The following is a 17,728-nucleotide window of genomic DNA, read 5'->3' as shown; positions in this document are numbered from 1 at the left end:
GGCTGGGAATATCTAAAGTGCTGAATAAAACAGAGAGTCCCTGCTCCCATGGAATTTATATTCTCGAGTGGGATTAAATAGCTAAAAAAACAACTTTCTATCTTCATCAAACCACAGAGCATGAAAATAAAAATCAACAACACATCCTATGTAATTATATATACCTCAAAAATCTGTGCAAGCTGTACTTCTTTATTTGTGAATATGGCATGTATACAGTGAACGGCCTGTTTTGCTTGGTGGGGAGTACCTCTCTTTGCTTTCTGATGTAAGATGGGAATTAAGGTCCTGCAAAAAATAATAATCAGTTAAAAAAAAAAAAAAAAGCCCATAAACCACAAGTAGTTCTTCTGGTTGTCTCCCACTTCATCTACAGTAACTATTTGGATGTATGCTGGTAGAAAGCCTCTCTTCTAAATTACCTGATCTATAAAAAGATTTAAAACTCCTTCCCTGTCCCCAAGTATAATCCCAGAAATACAATGCCTCAAAAAAAAGGGCTACTACAGAAGACAATTTTCATTTTAAAGCCACCTCATGAATATGGAGAAATAAACAAGCCACCCTTAATTTATAATCTAAAAGTGCCCCATGCCATATTTTTACATTTATCTTCTGAGAAAATACTCCTAAATTTTCCACTTCCCTTTCACAATTCCCTTCAGTTATTTTTTTTTAAATTTTTTTAAGAATCAAGGGTTTTGTTTTTGTTTTTTAAATATTTATTTATTTATGGCTGCGTTGGGTCTTAGTTGCAGCATGCGGGATCTTTTGTTGTGGCTTCTCTCTAGTTGTGGCGCATGGGCTCCAGAGTGCGTGGGCTCAGTTGCAGTGTGAGGGCTCTCTAGTTGTGGTGTGTGGGCTCCAGAGTGTGTGGGCTCTCTAGTTGCGGCTCACAGGCTTAGTTGCCCCGCGGCACGTGGGATCTTAGTTCCCTGACCAGGGATCAAACCCGTGTCCCCTGCATTGGAAGGCAGATTCTTAACCACTGGACCACCAGGGAAGTCCCCTGTTCAGTTATTTTAAAGCAACCATGGGGGAAAAAAAAGTAGCAAAAGGCCAAGTTACATTAAAAAACATAAATGAACACACTAGTGAAAGAGAGTATGCAAGGATATAGACAATACATAGGTAGAAAAGTAACAAAAACTTCTAACAATTATTTAGTACTTGTGCCAAGCACCGTTCTAAGTGGTGTTTTTAAAACAAAACAAAACAAAACATGGATTAATTAAATCAATCCTCACAATCACCCAAAGACTATTATTATGATCATTAAACAGATGAGAAAACTAAAGCACAAACATATTATTTATGTAAGCTTCTTAAGGTGACAGAGATAGGAAATGGTGGAATTGAGATTTAAAGATAAACATTTCTGGGGACTTCCCTGGTGGGTCCAGTGGTAAAGAATCTGCCTTCCAATGCAGGGGATACGGGTTCGATCCCTGGTCAGGGAACTAAGATCCCACGTGCCGCAGGGCAACTATGGAGCCCGTGTGCTGCCAACTACAGAGCCCATGCGCTCTGGAGCCTGCGTGCCACAACTAGAGAGAAGCTCACATGCCACAACAAAGAGCCCACGTGCCGCAACTAAGACCCGACGCAGCCAAAATTAAAATATAAAATAAATGAAATAAAGTAAATATCAAAAAATAAAATGGAAATTGTTTTTTTTTAAAAAAGATAAACATTTCTGTTCCAAATCCATGCACTTAACCACCACACTGACATTGAAGATTTACAACAATCTTTCTATAGGAGAATATGGAAATACATATTACAGTCAATGCATTAAAATTGGCATGCACATCAAATAGATAAAACATTCATAAAAAATATATATCAAAATGTTAACACTCTTTCTTTTCCTTTATATTGTCTAAAGTTTCAGCTTTTTACAATGATCTTATAAGTAGTTTTTTAAATCAGAAGAAAATCTGTAAAACAAAACAAATATTTAAGGAAAGATACTTGTCATATACTTAATGCAATAAAGACTACTTCATAAACGTCAATGATATCAAATGCGATGGTGACAAAGGGTCCTCTTATAATAATGGGAGGCTAGACATTAAGAGCAATGCACCTCAAAGAAAAAACTGTAACATATGCTGGTCAGTGTAAGTCTAATTTGATATTTATGAATATGCCACATTTCTCTCCCTGCAGTTGAGAATAATGAGAAGGATTTTCATGCCCAAATAGCTTCCTTGACTAAGCACTGTTTAAGTCTTTCTTTGAAATTCATTTATCAGGGGAACAGTTCTTGTAAATAACACCAGTTAGTAACAAAAGAAGATACAGTGTTGATCAAATTGTTGTTAAATATATTATTAATTCTTCTTAGCCTAATGAATGGATGATGCATAGGTCAAGTTTAACCTTTCTCCTTGTTTTTCTAGTGTGCTACAATCCAGTGATGCCACCAGTGTTGTTACTGAGGTCTGCAGTGCTGTGCTTCTCTGCTTTTTCAGTGATTCTCTCCTTCCTTCCCCATTAGTCTTAAGAACAAGAGGTTTTAGTCCTTGTGTCCAAAGTTAACTCCTCCACTGCTTCCTCTGGGATAGAATTCCTTTAAGAATAAATCCTTTACCTTAAAAAATGTATAGGTTTTCCCACCTTGAAAAACTCACAAATAACTTTATCCTACTGTGTCAATGATTTTTTTCTATAATGTACAAATATAAAATTATCATTTCTAGACTATAAACTCCTTAAGAGCAGGCACTGACAGTGGTAATCTTGTATATTAGCCAGTACAGTGCCGACAATGAAGAGAATGTACAATAAACGTTGAGTTATTTCTCAAATTAAACTATTAGCTTACAAATTCAATAAAAACTTCAGGAGTCATGAGTCTTCTTGTCCTATTATTACCCCGTCAGGAAAAACGGGTTTGATTTGGATTTACCCCATTCTATTTACATATATATAATAACATCCAATTATAATAGCTATCAGCAATGTGTTCTTCCTCCAAAAGACATCAGCACAATTTTGATCCTAAGGCAAGCTCTTTAAGATGCCAAAGTAAAAATACCAAAACATACTTCATTCTTATGAGGAGAGGGGAGGTAGTCTAGAGGGAGAGACAAAAGCACTATGGTCAACAACTAAGCAACTAATAAACATTTTATTAAGCACACTACTTGATTATCCAATTCTTGGGTGGGATATGAAGGTAGTAGCTATTGAATTGGAGTTGGAGAGAAAAAGATAAATTAGGAAGATATATTAATCCTAAGTTCTAAATTCTGTGCTAACTTTTGATTATTAATGTTAATATTTTAAAATCATGTTGTTTAAACAAAGTTTCAGGTTGTTCCTCTGCCCATATTCTAATGGTAGAGGAGGTGTGTGAGGCAGAGAAAAGATGAAAACAAAGGATACAGTAAAGCAGCTTCTAAACAAAAGTTGTCTTTCTTCTCTCCTATCTTCCTAAGGGAAAGGGAAACAATGATCCTATGACTCCCAAACTTGGAAAACTTTTGTGTTTACCATGAGAAAAAAACATACTCACGATCGTATCTGGGGTAGGTCTGTTTCTATTTTGTGGCCTGTATTTCTAAAAATTTGTATAGCAGCTTCTGCTACCTTGTCATCTTCCATTCTGAGGCACTGTAACAGGGACTCATATGTCTCTGCAGAGTGGAACGAGGTAGGATGTGTGAAAGACAGAACCTAGAGGAATAGATATAACTTTGTAAGTACAGACGATGGTTTTAATCCATTAAAAGAAGAGAACTATTTTCTACTACAAATAAAATTTTAAATTATGGGCTGCATATGCTAGCAATACAATTAAGATTATATCTTGCAGTCTCCCTTGAAGTGAGTTGTGGCTAATGATTCCTGATATACAGCCCTTGCTATATTTTCTTCTTCACCTCTTAGTCTATTCTGATACTGGGAATGTGGAAAATGTGGCTCCTTTTCGTGGAGTGATATTGTGATGCGAACAAAATGCTAACACTGAGCTTTATTTCACTGGCAAAAAGATACTCTATAAGGAAATATTTTAAATGAAATCCATCACAAAAAGTTCACTCATCATAACTAAAAACAAGCCATTATTGGGAACTTTTAATCACGATTACAAACATATAAATAATTATTCCCTTTATTTATTAAGACATAATAAGTTCCAGGCTATCCTTAAGGAATTTACAGCAAGTTAGATACATGTCTACAAAGTTTACCTTCCATGAAGTAGAAACAATTTAGTTAGAATATAGGCAGTAAGGGCTAAAAGTAGAAAAATAAGGCGGTGGGGGGAATGGAGTATGTAAGCCCTCATTAACTTATTAAATAAGCATTTTTTTTTTCTTTTTTTTGGCTGCATTGGGTCTTCACTGCTGCACGCGGGCTTTCCCCAGCTGAGGCGAGCGGAGGCCACTCTTCACTGCGGTGCACGGACTTCTCACTGCGGTGGCCTCTCTTGCTGCGGAGCACGGGCTCCAGGCGCCCGGGCTTCAGGCGCCCGGGCTTCTGCAGTTGTGGCTCACAGGCTCTAGAGCGCAGGCCCAGCAGTTGTGGCGCGTGGGCTCAGCCGCTCCGCAGCATGTGGGATCTTCCCAGACCAGGGTTCGAACCCGTGTCCCCTGCATTGGCAGGCGGACTCCCAACCACTGCGCCGCCAGGGAAGCCCAGCATTTTTTTAATGTGTTATGAAGTGGAGAAAGTGTCTCATTTGGTAGGGTTTACGGTGATAATATTTAGTTATGAGGTTTTAATTATTCATAGAAAAATGGAGATTTAAATTTGAAAAGTTGAATCAAACAACCTATTAAAAACATTTGCCTTAAAGATGACTTTACTCTTAAAAGTATTTAAACATATTACTCCATTACTAAAAATATAAAGTCTTTCTCATGAAGAATCACATCAGTTCTTTCCATGAAATGATATTTAAGGGAATTCCCTGGCGGTCCAGTGGTTAGGACTCCACGCTCTCACTGCTGAGGGCCCAAGTTCAATCCCTGGTCAGGGAACTAAAATCTCACAAGCTGCTCAGCACGGCCAAAAAGAATAAGAAAAAAAGATATTTAAGACCACTGCAATACAAACCCATCACTCTCTTTTCTGTCTAATGTCCATTGCACTGGTTTGTTTCTTCTCCTTTAGTTCATATGTTGTAATGATATAAATGTCTCTTAGCCTTTATTTATTTTTTTATCATTATTTTTAATAAATGTATTTATTTTATTTATTTATTTTTGGCTGCATTGGGTCTTTGTTGCTGCACACCAGCTTTCTCTAGTTGTGGTGAGCGGGGGCTGCTCTTCGTTGCAGCGCACAGGCTTCTCACTGCAGTGGCTTCTCTTGTTGTGGAGCTCGGGCTCTAGGTGCACAGGCTTCAGTAGTTGTGACACACAGGCTCAGTAGTTGTGGCTCTTGGGCTCTAGAACGCAGGCTCAGTAGTTGTGGCGCACAGGCTCAACAAACAGTTGTGGCTCACGGGCTCTAGAGTGCAGGCTCAGTAGTTGTGGCACATGGGCTTAGTTGCTCCACGGCATGTGGGATCTTCCCGGACCAGGGCTCAAACCCGTGTCCTCTGCACTGGCAAGTGGATTCTTAACCACTGTGCTACCAGGGAAGCCCATGTCTCTTAGCCTTTAATTTCTTCTCCTCTTTACTCCATCTAACGAAAGCTCTATCAAGTGCTGTATCATTTTAAAAAGCAGGTTAAATGCCCTTGATGGTACCTTTCTGCCCCAATGGCACTCCACAATCTAGAACCAACCTTGTCTTCCATTACTCCCCAAAGCAATACTTTTATCTAGTCAGACTACACTCACAACAATCCCTAAAACATGCCAAGAATTATTCTCTTTGATGATGCTGTGGTCCCCCTAGATTAAATCATGTCTCTTACTAATTGTTCAATTCTCTTAATTCTTTGGCATCTATTATGTTTACCAATTGTTTAAAAAAATCCCGATCAGATAGATGATGTCTTATAGTAATTTCCTGTGAACAGTCCCACTACCCCAGATGCAGGTTATTTGAAAGATAAGATCATTTAGCACATACTGTTACAAGCATAGCAGGCACTGTACGAAACAGCAAAACCCATAAAATTATTATTTTATAATGTAAAATAATTACATTATTATAATGTAGAAAACATGTTATTTTTATAAAATATGATTTCTATTACAAATTTTAATCTTTTGAATAGTTTCCAATGAAATAAAGCCTGACTTGCATATCCTTAAGGGGATTCAAATTATGACTGCAGAAAAGACAAACTGTTTCAAAAATACCTTAAGAAGTTCAAGTCCTGAACGAATAGCTGTATCTGGACTTACGCCCTCCTCTTCATCATCTGCTGTCCCCTCTATTGATTTATTCATTAGTTTTACCAGTGCACTATTAAAGTAAGAAAATCTAAATTAGTAACACTACTATATTAGTAATTACATCCTAATTACATTGTGGTAGACATACACAGAATCTAAACAACAAATTCAAATATCTTCTGGAAGAAAAAGTTATTTTGTGACTTTTTAAACTTCACTCTCTACATAACAACAGAGCTTATTTTTAGTTTATCTGCCCCACCCATGTATAATAAGAGTAATTCTACTGAAAAACAACAAAACTAAAATTAAACAACACATGTACTGGAAATATATTTTTATAAGTATAAGCAATGTAATATTCATACCCATATATAGAGATCATTTGCAATTTTAAGAAAAACAGTAAAGATGGCAGTTGCTAAATGGACAAATGACAATGCACTCAAAGCAAAAAAACATAGCAAACACTCACATGGACAAAGGCATTAATCACTTATAATTAAAACTGAATCGGTAATTCCATTCCTAGAGATTTATAACAAAGAAATTTATAACAATTCATGAGAAGAATCATGCTAAATATATCCATAAACATTCATCAATTAAAAACTATTTAATTGTCCAACATTATTGAATTAGTTTTTCAAATATACCTAACCACCACAAAATGGAATATTACCTGGTCAACATGATACTATTTTAAGTAAAAACAAACATGACCTTTGTTTTTGAAACTTATTCTTCATCAGTAAACTGAAGAAGGATATTAAACTTTGAGGATATTAAACTATTACAGCAAATGGCCTAGTACAGGCAAATATTCAACAAATTTAGCTTTCACCCTACCCCAACACAAACCTCTTCCCCATTAGGAGTCATTCCTTATTCACCTCCACCTCCTTCAGCCCTAGGCATCCACTAATCTACTTTCTGTTGCTATATACATTTGCCTATTCTAAATATTTCATATAAATGGAACCATGTAATATGTGGTCTCTGTGAGTGACTCCTTTCACTTAGCATACTGTTCTTCAGGTTCACCCTTGTTGTAGTATGTATCAGTACTTCATTCTTTTTAATTCTGAATAATGTTCCAATGTCTGCATGTAAGACATTTTATTTATCCATTCAGCAGTTGATGGTCCATTTGGGACATTCTATTTTTTGGCTATTATGAATAATATTGCTATAAACATTTATATACAGATTTTGTATGGGCATATATTTAGGAGTGGAATTGCAAGGTCATATGGTAACTCTATGCTTAAGTATTGGAGGAACTGTCAAACTGTTTTCACAAGCAGCTCCACCACTTTACATTCCCACTAGCAATACATGAGGGTTCCAATTTTTCTACATCCTCACCAACTCATCTTTTTGGTCACAGCCATCTAGTGGGTGTAAAGTGGTGATCATTGTGGAGATACATACATAAAACATTGCCATCTCCACAAAAACCTGCCTTATGCCTCTTCTGTGGTCAATTCCCTTTTCCTACCCTGGCAATAATAACTGATCTGCTTTCTGTCACTATAATTTTACCTTTTCTAAGGTTTTATATATTTTACATATTTTGCGTCTGAAAACTTTTATGTGACATAATACTTTTGAGACTCCTCCATGTTGTTGCATAGAAATCAGTGGTTCGTTCCTCTCTGTTGCTGAGAAGTATTTCGTTGTATGGATATTCCACAGTTATGTTTATCCAATTACCAACTGATGGACTTCTGGGTATTTCTATTAAAGACACAAGTAAAGCTGCTAAAAGCAGTTAAGTATAGGTCTTTATGGGAAGTATGTTTTCTTTTTTTTTTTTTAATGATGTTTTCTTTTCTTAGAGTTAAATGTCTAGTATTGGGATTCCTGAGTCGTAAGGTAATATATGTACATTTAATGTACAACAAACTGTTTTCAATATCACCAACACATGGTTAGCTAAGTCTACATACTCGCCAATACTTTGTATAGTCAGTATCTTTAATTTTAGCCATTCTAGTGGGTGTGTAGTGGTACTTCTCACTCTAATTTGAATTTGCATTTCCCCAATGAGTAATAATGTTGATTGTCTTTTCTTGTGCTTATTTACTATTTGTATGTTTTATTTGATAAAGTATCTGTTCAAATTTTTGGGCCATTTTAAAATTGGTTCGTTTGTCTTATCTCCCCATCTGTGGCTTGACTTTTCTTTTTCTTAATGATGCCTTGCAGAGAGGAAAAAAAAAATTAACGTTTCTCTCATTGTTTGTACTCTTTATGTCCCATCTAAAATCTTGCTCACCCTATATTTTGTTCTAGAATTGTTACCTCTGATATTATACATTTAAAAAAAAATTATTTCCAATTTGAGAAAAATATTCTGAATTAAGCTTTCTATTAGAAGGAAATCCCATAAAATGCATGAATTTATTAACACGATTACAAACGTGTTTGATAAAATTTATAAATGTATCTGACTACTCATAATAGAGTCCGTGCATGCATTTATTTAATAAGTATTTATTGACTACCTACTGTGTGTGAAGTCTTAGGGTCTATCCTGGAAATACAGTGCAAAACAAGACAGGCATAATCTCTGCTTTCATTACAATGTGGGTGGGATCACCCTTATGAGTCAAAAAGCTATTTGGGTGAGACAGACCCAAATCTTGAAGCCAGAACTATAGTCCTTCCTCTTGTGAAAGTATTCTTCCTCATTTCTAAATTAGATAAATAATATACACTCCATATACTTCACAGGGTATGATGAAGCAAAAGATCATCACCAATCCAAATGCATGTTCAAAACTGCTTGGGAAATTATCCATGTGTCCGTTTCTCTCCTATCCTGTATAATAACTGTTAAAAATCTTTACCATTCTAACTCAGGTCTATTTTTTAAATCCTTCCACTGAGCAGACTACCTCACTGTTAACATAAAGGAGGACAATGGAGGCTTTGAGTGAAAACTATAATTTTCCATATCCTACTTTCTAACCTCCTTTAATGCCATAGGGGAAGATTTTCTTCTTCCTGTTCCATTTCTTTAGGGATGGTGCTCTATCCTAGTTCTATTCCCCTTACCCCATCTTCAACCTCTCTTCTTTCCTTTTAGTACTTTTTAAAGGTATTTAAATATTCAAAATCCCTTCATTAAGAACAAGAAAAGACCCTTCTTCAACCTTACTCTCTTTCCATCAGCTCATTTTTCTCCTTTACTTTTTATAGCTAAACTGTCTATACTAGCTGTCCCCAAATCCCAATTTATCTCCTATAGCAGTTTAGAAGGGTGATAAGGTATATATCCCTTTGATTTTCTCAGACCTCAAGATGGCCAAGTGGGATCTAGTGGGCTCCTACTCAGCTAGGCCAGTCACCTCTAGACTTGAGCAGTTTTCTCTGCTCAAATACTGTAATTTTCTTTGTGTACCATGATGTGGTGTGGAAGGACTATCCTATGCCCTTCTCAATCCATGGTAATCTGGATTTGTCCTTGCTAACCCAAATAAACTATTCCGAGCATTGTAGTGTTTTTCTATTTTCTAAATTCAGTGGATATTTGAATTTACTATTTTACTCTGGGCAGTGTCTGACCCCTGACCTCTTTTGACCATGCCTTCTTAAAAAACATCTTTTAATTTAATGAATTCCTTTTCTTCTGCCAGACTTTTAATTGTTAATTTTCCTCAGGATTCAGTCCTCAACCTTTCTCTTTCTAAATTTTACCCTCTCCCCAGGTTTCAATCATTATTACAATCACTACTTCATTTTCAACCACTATCTACAGACCAATAACTAACTGTAGCATGCATATGTGTATTTGTATGTACATAAGTCTGGGGGAAATATACTAAAATAAATAAATATATTTTTAAAAGTTATATTTAGAATGATTTTCTACTATTCCCAATGCTTCCTTCCCAAATCCTTCATTATGGCTGAAGTATATGCAATTTTCTTAATAATTCCTGATTCCTTTTGCCTTTGTTCTTTTGTGTCTGCTATTTTTCTTCCTAGAATAGCTATTAACATTCATTTAGCACTTAACTACGTGTGAGGCATTATGCTAAGTGTTCTACACACGTATATGTTATTTAAGCCTCTCAACAACTTCACTGAGTAGTAATTATTATTGTTCTTATCTTAAAGATGAGTAATTTAAATAACCTGCTCAATGACACAGGGCTAGTGGCCTGGTCTGCTCTTCTCCTGCAATCTTCACCTGGCTGATGTCTATAATTCCTACTGATCATTCACTACCCATATTATGTGCCATCTATTTCAGGAGCCTTTTCTAATAACAAATCCATTTCACACAATTCAGGTTAGGTAACTCTCCTTCCCCAATTGCCCAATGTACTTTACAAATCACTCCTCTAAAGGTATGTTCAATGAATAAATAAACCCTCTGTTTGCAATTTATATTCCATGAAAATTTGGTTACATGGAAGGAATCTTATATGACATATACTTCTCAGTAAAATTAATAAATTGGAATGTTGCATAAAATTAGTGTCTTAGACATCCTAACCATAAGTTAGTTCGTTTTTCTGAGCCCAAACAATCATGACACTACTGAAAAAACTGAGTTTTTGGTCTTTTAAGACTGGAGATCAAACACTAGCTTATTATAATTTACTGAAGTAATGAAACTCTGTGAGGCCTCATGGAGACAAATACCAAAGGCTTCCTGATGCCAATTATATGTCTCTTTCAAAATCAATATGCAAAGGAAAGAGTGCCTACCATTTCCTTGATTTACCCCATTAAAACCAAACGGTATAGAGCAAAGGACACTGACATTGAAAATAATACATCTCAGTTTAAGTTATGGTTTTTGCTATTACCCAGCTGTAAAAAACCACCTGGTCTCTCTCAGAACCTTAGCTTTCTTATTTGCAAATAAGGAAATTAAAAGATAAGGCGATCTTAGTTAAAAAAAACAAGAAAACTCCACAAAAAACCCCCTACAAACATCACCATTACGAGCTTAATTGTGTACCCCCAAATTCATTATGTTGAAGTCCTAACCTCCAGTACACCTCAGGACGTGACTGTACTTGGAATGAGAGCCTTTAAAGAGATAATTAAGGTAAACTGAGGTCAAATGGGTGGGGCATAATCCCAAATGATTGGTGTCCTTATGTGAAGAGGAGGTTAGGACACAGACATGTGAGGAAAGCAAAGAGTTATCTCTGCATCCCATGGAGAGAGGCTTCAGAAGAAATCAAACTTGCTGATATCTTGAATCTTGGACTGCTAGCCTCCAGAATGTGAGAAAATAAATTTCTGTTGTTGAAGTCACACAGTCTGTGGTATTTTGTTATGGCAGCCCTAGCAAACTAATACAATTGGAATTCCAATACAACCAAAGCAGTGATTCACATAAGATAAAATAACTAACAGCTAGAACCAGGTCTCCTAATCCAAAGAAAAGAGAATCAATAAATGCTATTTAGTTACCCAACATGAAAAGATATGTAGATAATCTACTGGAAAAATGGTTAGTGCAAGGGAAAAGTATTCTCAGAAGTTTACAACAGAAAATCATTAGAAACAAGTGAAATGCATGAAATTATGGGAACAGTTAATTAAAAACAATAGCTGTCAATGTCTATTATGCTAGTCTGCTTACTTTTTGCATATTATCACTAATTTTCACATTCATCTAATAAGATGTTATACCCATATTAAAGTTAAAAATAAATTAAAAACTCAGATAGAGCCAAAAAACTGGTAAGTAATACACATGTTTTGAAAGCAGATTAGTCTAATGGCAATCTTGTGCTACCTTCAAAATATTATTCTGTTTTTCACATATCTCAAGTGAACAGTAATATAATACATACTAAAGAACACTATGTGGCCATGAAAATTGTTAAGAAAACTCAAAGGCTGATGATAGCCTATAGATTTAAAATTTTCTTCCTTCTCATGTTCTAGGTTTTCTTTAATGAGCACATACAAGCTAAAAATAAACACAAGAACTCTTAAAAAAATCAAAAGTAGTGAAGCAAACCAAAGATCAAAAAACGAACTTTGGTCGTTCTTTCAACTTCAATGATATATGCTCCTGCCTTTAAAAAGGTGTTACAGGAAACCTTTTTAGGTCTCTTGGGGACCCAGAATTTAAACTTACAACACTGTAGTTTCAGATTATATTCTATTTATGAGTGAATATATTTCCTAGCTTACCTGATGGCTTCTGAATCAATGTGCACAGGTGCAATTCTTTCCAACAGAAATTTGACCATTTCTAGAAAAGGATTGGTTGGCTGCTTAGGATTTGCAAGTTTCCGGGCTATTTCTCTCTATAGAAAGGAAAAGAGTTTTTACGGTAAGTACCATCCTCTTTCATGTTTTTCAAAATAAAAATGATCACGGGCAACAAAAGCATTTAAAGATTAAAAACCATCAGACGTAAAAAAGCCCTTTTCCTGCTTTACAGCCTGACTAAAATGATATACTCATTAGGCAATCACTAGAAAACCTGGACTGTAGAGAAAAGAAAGGGGGTGACATGGTATGATTTATGCCTTTTGTCTCATATTTCTCCCATAAAATTAATACCCTGTAAACAATCTTTTTAATAATGCTCTACTTTTGAAAAAATTAAAACAATTTATACTTTCATGGGTTTCATTGGTTTATTTCATAGTTTGAAAAAATACTTTTATTTCAGTCAACAATTTGGTTTTTTTTTTAAAGAGGGGAAGACTTGTAAGTGTATAAAGTTTTTCAGCTCTGGAAGAACATAGTTGAGTTCAAAGACGGTGGCATTACATCAAAGAGCTCCTACAAAGAAAAGATATTACTGCTGGAAGTTTCTTCTAAAGAATATAAGGACTTAATGTTTGTAGAGACTGAGTCCTCCAAAGACAAGGTTAAATTTACAATGTGCTGGGCATTGGGGTAAGAAATTTACTTTAATAACAAGGCTTTTAATTGACTATCTCTGATGAATAGGTGTAAAATGTTAGCTGACAAGATAAAGCACATTAAAAGTGCTTTCTGAACTATAAAGCAATAACAAATGATAGTCACTCTATTAATTTTTCATAAAAAAAAATTTTAAGGATATTTGTCCAACGGGATAAAGGAGAAAGGAAAAAAATTTCTATTGTAGTTTCAGTAACATCTTGACACAAATTAACTATAAAGGTCACATTAAATTAGATACCACCCATATTTGTTATTAGAGTGTAAATCCAAAGAACTGAGATTCTGAAGAAAACTTATTAGTCACTAGGAGATGCTTGATTTATTTTGCAAGCTGTAATTAATCAAGCAAAATTTCAGCATTTGAGAAAATAAAAATATTTTAGGCAGTGCTTAGGCCTTATATACTTTGCTCTAAACCACAGATACACATTTAAAATCAACTTAAATACTCTACTATCTTTTGAAATCAGACTTATTTTGTGCAGGTCTCCAAAAGAGGCGATTTTCCCCCACTTTGTATAAAATTTAGTTGCTTTAACATAAGATAAAGTCAAGTGATTGTCTAACAACAAATATGCCACTGGAAAATTGCTAGGCAAACTATACAGTCAGTACTAAAAAATGGAAAAACTAGGCATTAGGAAAGAGTTACAGTAATACATATATAAGCATAAGAAAAATAAAGGAAATGCTAACAGGAAAAAGAATAAATCACATTTAAGCACAGTAATAGCACTATATAAAATACACCAATGCATGTAAATAATAATATTAAGGCACAGTTTTAAAAACCTGACATTTTGGTATTTCCATATAACAATCTTACATTTAAGTAATCCTTCAAACCATATTTTATGTATGTAATATTTAGGTAATCTCTTATAACAATTCTTTTAAAATAATATATGTCATAATCAGAAGTGATACTGGGGATAAGCAACAAGCCAAATTAGTATGTGGCAAGTAAGCAGCAACAAATAAACAGTTTCCTTGTTTTCTTTACACACTCTAGAAAAAAAAAGGGGTACTCACACATAACTTCCAATACACAAACAGAAACATCAGATAAAGATGTTTTACAACTGAAAAGTAGTTGAGAACTACTTCTGAGAAGTAACCATATGTAATCCTTTTAAGAAATGACAGCAGAAAGAGTAAAGAAAATTAATTCTTTCTATATTCCTGACAATGCTTCAGAAATTTCTGATCAAATCTATGCTATCACTGCAGACTGATATCTACTAGTTACATAGTTACTAGTTACATAGTTACATAAGTTGTTTAGAATACTTAAGCACTCTTAAGGTATATCAAAGAAATAAGCAAATAGCCCCTATTCTCAAGCAGTTTATAATTTACTAATTTGTTATTACAAAAAAATTTTTAAAGCTTTAAAAAATGCTGCATCTATGTATCTCCTTTCTTTTTCATACATACCTGCTTTCTCATTTTGACAATAAAAAATACCTATTTGTTTAAAAAAAAAAAAAAGTGGACTTCCCTGGTGGTGCAGTGGTTAAGAATCCACCTGTCAATGCTGGGGACACTGGTTCGATCCCTCGTCCGGGAAGATCCCACATGCCGCAGAGCAACTAAGCCTGTGTGCCACAACTACTGAGCCCACGTGTCACAACTACTGAAGCCCACGTGCCTAGAGCCCATGCTCCGCAACAAAGAGAAGCCACCGCAATGAGAAGCCCGCACACCACAGCGAAGAGTAGCCCCCATGTGCCACAACTAGAGAAAGCCTGCATGCAGCAATGAACACCGAACACAGCCAAAAATAAATAAATAAATTAAAAAATTTTTTAAGTTAAAAAAAATAAAAAAAGTTAAAAAAGAAAGTATTCTTTCACATACACGGTATTTCCTCTTGTATAATTTACTGCTTTCCTAGCTAATAAAAATGATTCCTGAGGGACTTCCCTCGTGGTCCAGTGGTTAAGACTCCGTGCTCCCAATGCAGGGAGCCTGGGTTCGATCCCTGGCCAGATCCCACGTGCCACAACTAAGAGATCCCGCATGTCACAACTAAAAAAAAAAAGATCCCACATGCTGCAATGAAGGTACCACATGCAGCAACAGAGATCCCATGTGCCAGCAGTGCAGCCAAGTAAATTAAAAAATATATATTAAAAAACAAAGGCTTCTGCATTAAAAAAAAAAAAAAGATTCCTGAAAGGATTTATATTATCAATATTTTTCTGCAGCTGGAATCAGTAAACTAGATAAAACACATCTCTCACAAGAAATAATTTCCAAAGGTTTAACTTTCATGTTAGTGACCTATTCTTTTGGATTCCTGGGCCCAATTCCAACATGGTGAACAGGGGCGGGGAGGGGGGGGTGTCCCCCCCACCACCACCAAGCAATTCTCTGCACACAAGCAGAGCATACTAAAATTCAATCTCTACCCCCCACCCGCCCAACTCTCCCACTTCACATGCCAGTAGCAAGCCCAGGTTTACCTGTACCTCTAACCAAATGACTATAAATCAGAGGTTCCCACAACCCCCATCCTTTCCTTGGGCTCAATTAATTTGCTAGACTGGCTCACAGAACTCAGAGAAACATTTTCTTACTACTACTAGATCACAGGTTTATTATACAAGTATGTAACTCAGGAACAGCCAGATGGAAGAAATGCATAGGACAAGGAAAGGACTCAGAGCTTCCATGCCCTCTATGAGCTTGCTACTCTCTGCAAATCTCTACATGTTCACTAAACCAGAAGCTCTCTGAACTGTGTCCTTTTGGGGTTTTATGGAGGCTTCATTACATAGACATGATTGATTAAATAAATCATAGGCCATTGGTGATTGAAGTCAATCTCCAGCCCCTCTCCCCTCCGAAAAGTTCCAACTCTCTAATCACATGGTTGGCTCTGATGGCAACCAGCTCCCATTCTTAGGTGAGTTCCAAAAGTTACCTCATTAACATAACAAAAGACACCTTTGTTACTTTCATCACTTAGGAAATTTCAAGGGTTTTAGGAGCTCTGTGCCAGAAATATGGACAAACACCAAATACATATTTCTCATTAGAAATCACAGTATCACACCTGTGTATCGCTCTCATTAAACTATAGAAAAGGTTATACTGGGACTTCCCTGGTGGCACAGCAGTTAAGAATCCACCTGCCAATACAGGGGACACCGGTTCGATCCTTGGTCCAGGAAGATCCCACATGCACCGAAGCAACTAAGCCCGTGAGTCACAATTACTGAGCCTGCGCTACAGAGCCTGTGAGCCACAATTACCGAGCCCGCGTGCCACAACTACTGAAGCCCACATGCTCTAGGGCCCGTGTGCCACGACTACTGAGCCCGCGTGCTGCAACTACTGAAGCCTGCGCACCTAGAGCCCGTGCTCCACAACAAGAGAAGCCACTGCAATGAGAAGCCCGCGCACTGCAACGAAGAGTAGCCCCCGCTCGCCGCAACTAGAGAAAACCCGTGTGCAGCAACGAAGACCCAACGCAGCCAAAAAAACAAACAAAAATTATATTAAAAGAAAACAGGAAGCACTCTATGACTGTTACTAAATAGCGTTAAGTTAGCATCTCTCTCTCCTTTTGTTTTTTTCTTCTCGACCTCCTCCAGGAGATATAACTATGCTAATACATACCAACAAGGCCTGAATCTCAGATTCTAAATATAACTGCTGGAGGCTACATATACATCATTATCTTCTCCTATCCCTAAAGTATCTCCTGTGATGTCCAGTCACCCAAACTAGAAATAAAGCAGTCATTCTTCACATACTGGTCTAATTCCTACTCATCCTTTAAGATTCAACTCAGGAATGACTTATTCTAGAACAAGCTATTCCCATTTCCACCCCTGCATGGGATGGCTGCTGTTCCTTTGTGTTATCAAAGCGCATGATTCTATCAGAATATTTAACACACTGTATTCTCTGTTGAAATATTTGCCTGCCTCTGTCACCTAAACAGCAACTTCGGTGAGAGAGCATGTATAATACAATTTACTAAATTATGTAATGAATTATAACGGTGTAGGCTTGACCAAAGGACAAAATATAATTTGGACTTCTGAAGACACAATGCATATCCAAATAATCCCGTAAGGAAGGTTTTTCTTTAAAGTATAGTCCGTGAACTACTCATCAGAATCACTTTTTTTTAAAAAAATATTTTATTTATTTATTTATTTATGGCTGTGTTGGGTCTTCGTTTCTGTGTGAGGGCTTTCTCCAGTTGCGGCGAGCGGGGGCCACTCTTCATCGCAGTGCGCGGGCCTCTCACTATCGCAGCCTCTCTTGTTGCGGAGCACAGGCTCCAGACGCGCAGGCTCAGTAATTGTGGCTCACGGGCCCAGTCGCTCCGCGGCATGTGGGATCTTCCCAGAACAGGGCTCGAACCCGTGTCCCCTGCATTGGCAGGCAGATTCTCAACCACTGCGCCACCAGGGAAGCCCCAGAATCACTTTGAGACTTTGCTAAAAGATGGAGATTCAGGACCCCACTCTAGACCTATTTTA

At 36.5% G+C, this 17,728-nt stretch overlaps 1 protein-coding gene across 5 annotated transcripts in view; it reads right to left on the bottom strand.

Moving 5' to 3' along the window:
* PDS5A (PDS5 cohesin associated factor A) overlaps positions 1-17,728 on the bottom strand; it is a 131,103-nt gene that overhangs the window by 30,944 nt on the left and 82,431 nt on the right. For all 5 annotated transcript variants that reach the window (XM_068543075.1, XM_068543079.1, XM_068543076.1 and 2 more), the window contains exons 17-20: positions 12,480-12,595; positions 6,270-6,375; positions 3,524-3,684; positions 165-288 (exon numbers count right to left, since the gene is read on the bottom strand). In XM_068543075.1, the coding sequence (XP_068399176.1) occupies positions 165-288; positions 3,524-3,684; positions 6,270-6,375; positions 12,480-12,595 (507 nt within the window). The remainder of the gene's footprint in view (positions 1-164; positions 289-3,523; positions 3,685-6,269; positions 6,376-12,479; positions 12,596-17,728) is intronic.

The sequence above is a fragment of the Eschrichtius robustus genome, chromosome 4 (genome assembly GCF_028021215.1).
Source record: "Eschrichtius robustus isolate mEscRob2 chromosome 4, mEscRob2.pri, whole genome shotgun sequence".
Classification (NCBI taxonomy): Eukaryota; Metazoa; Chordata; class Mammalia; order Artiodactyla; family Eschrichtiidae; genus Eschrichtius; species Eschrichtius robustus.
This window is presented reverse-complemented; position numbering and strand designations above follow the sequence as displayed.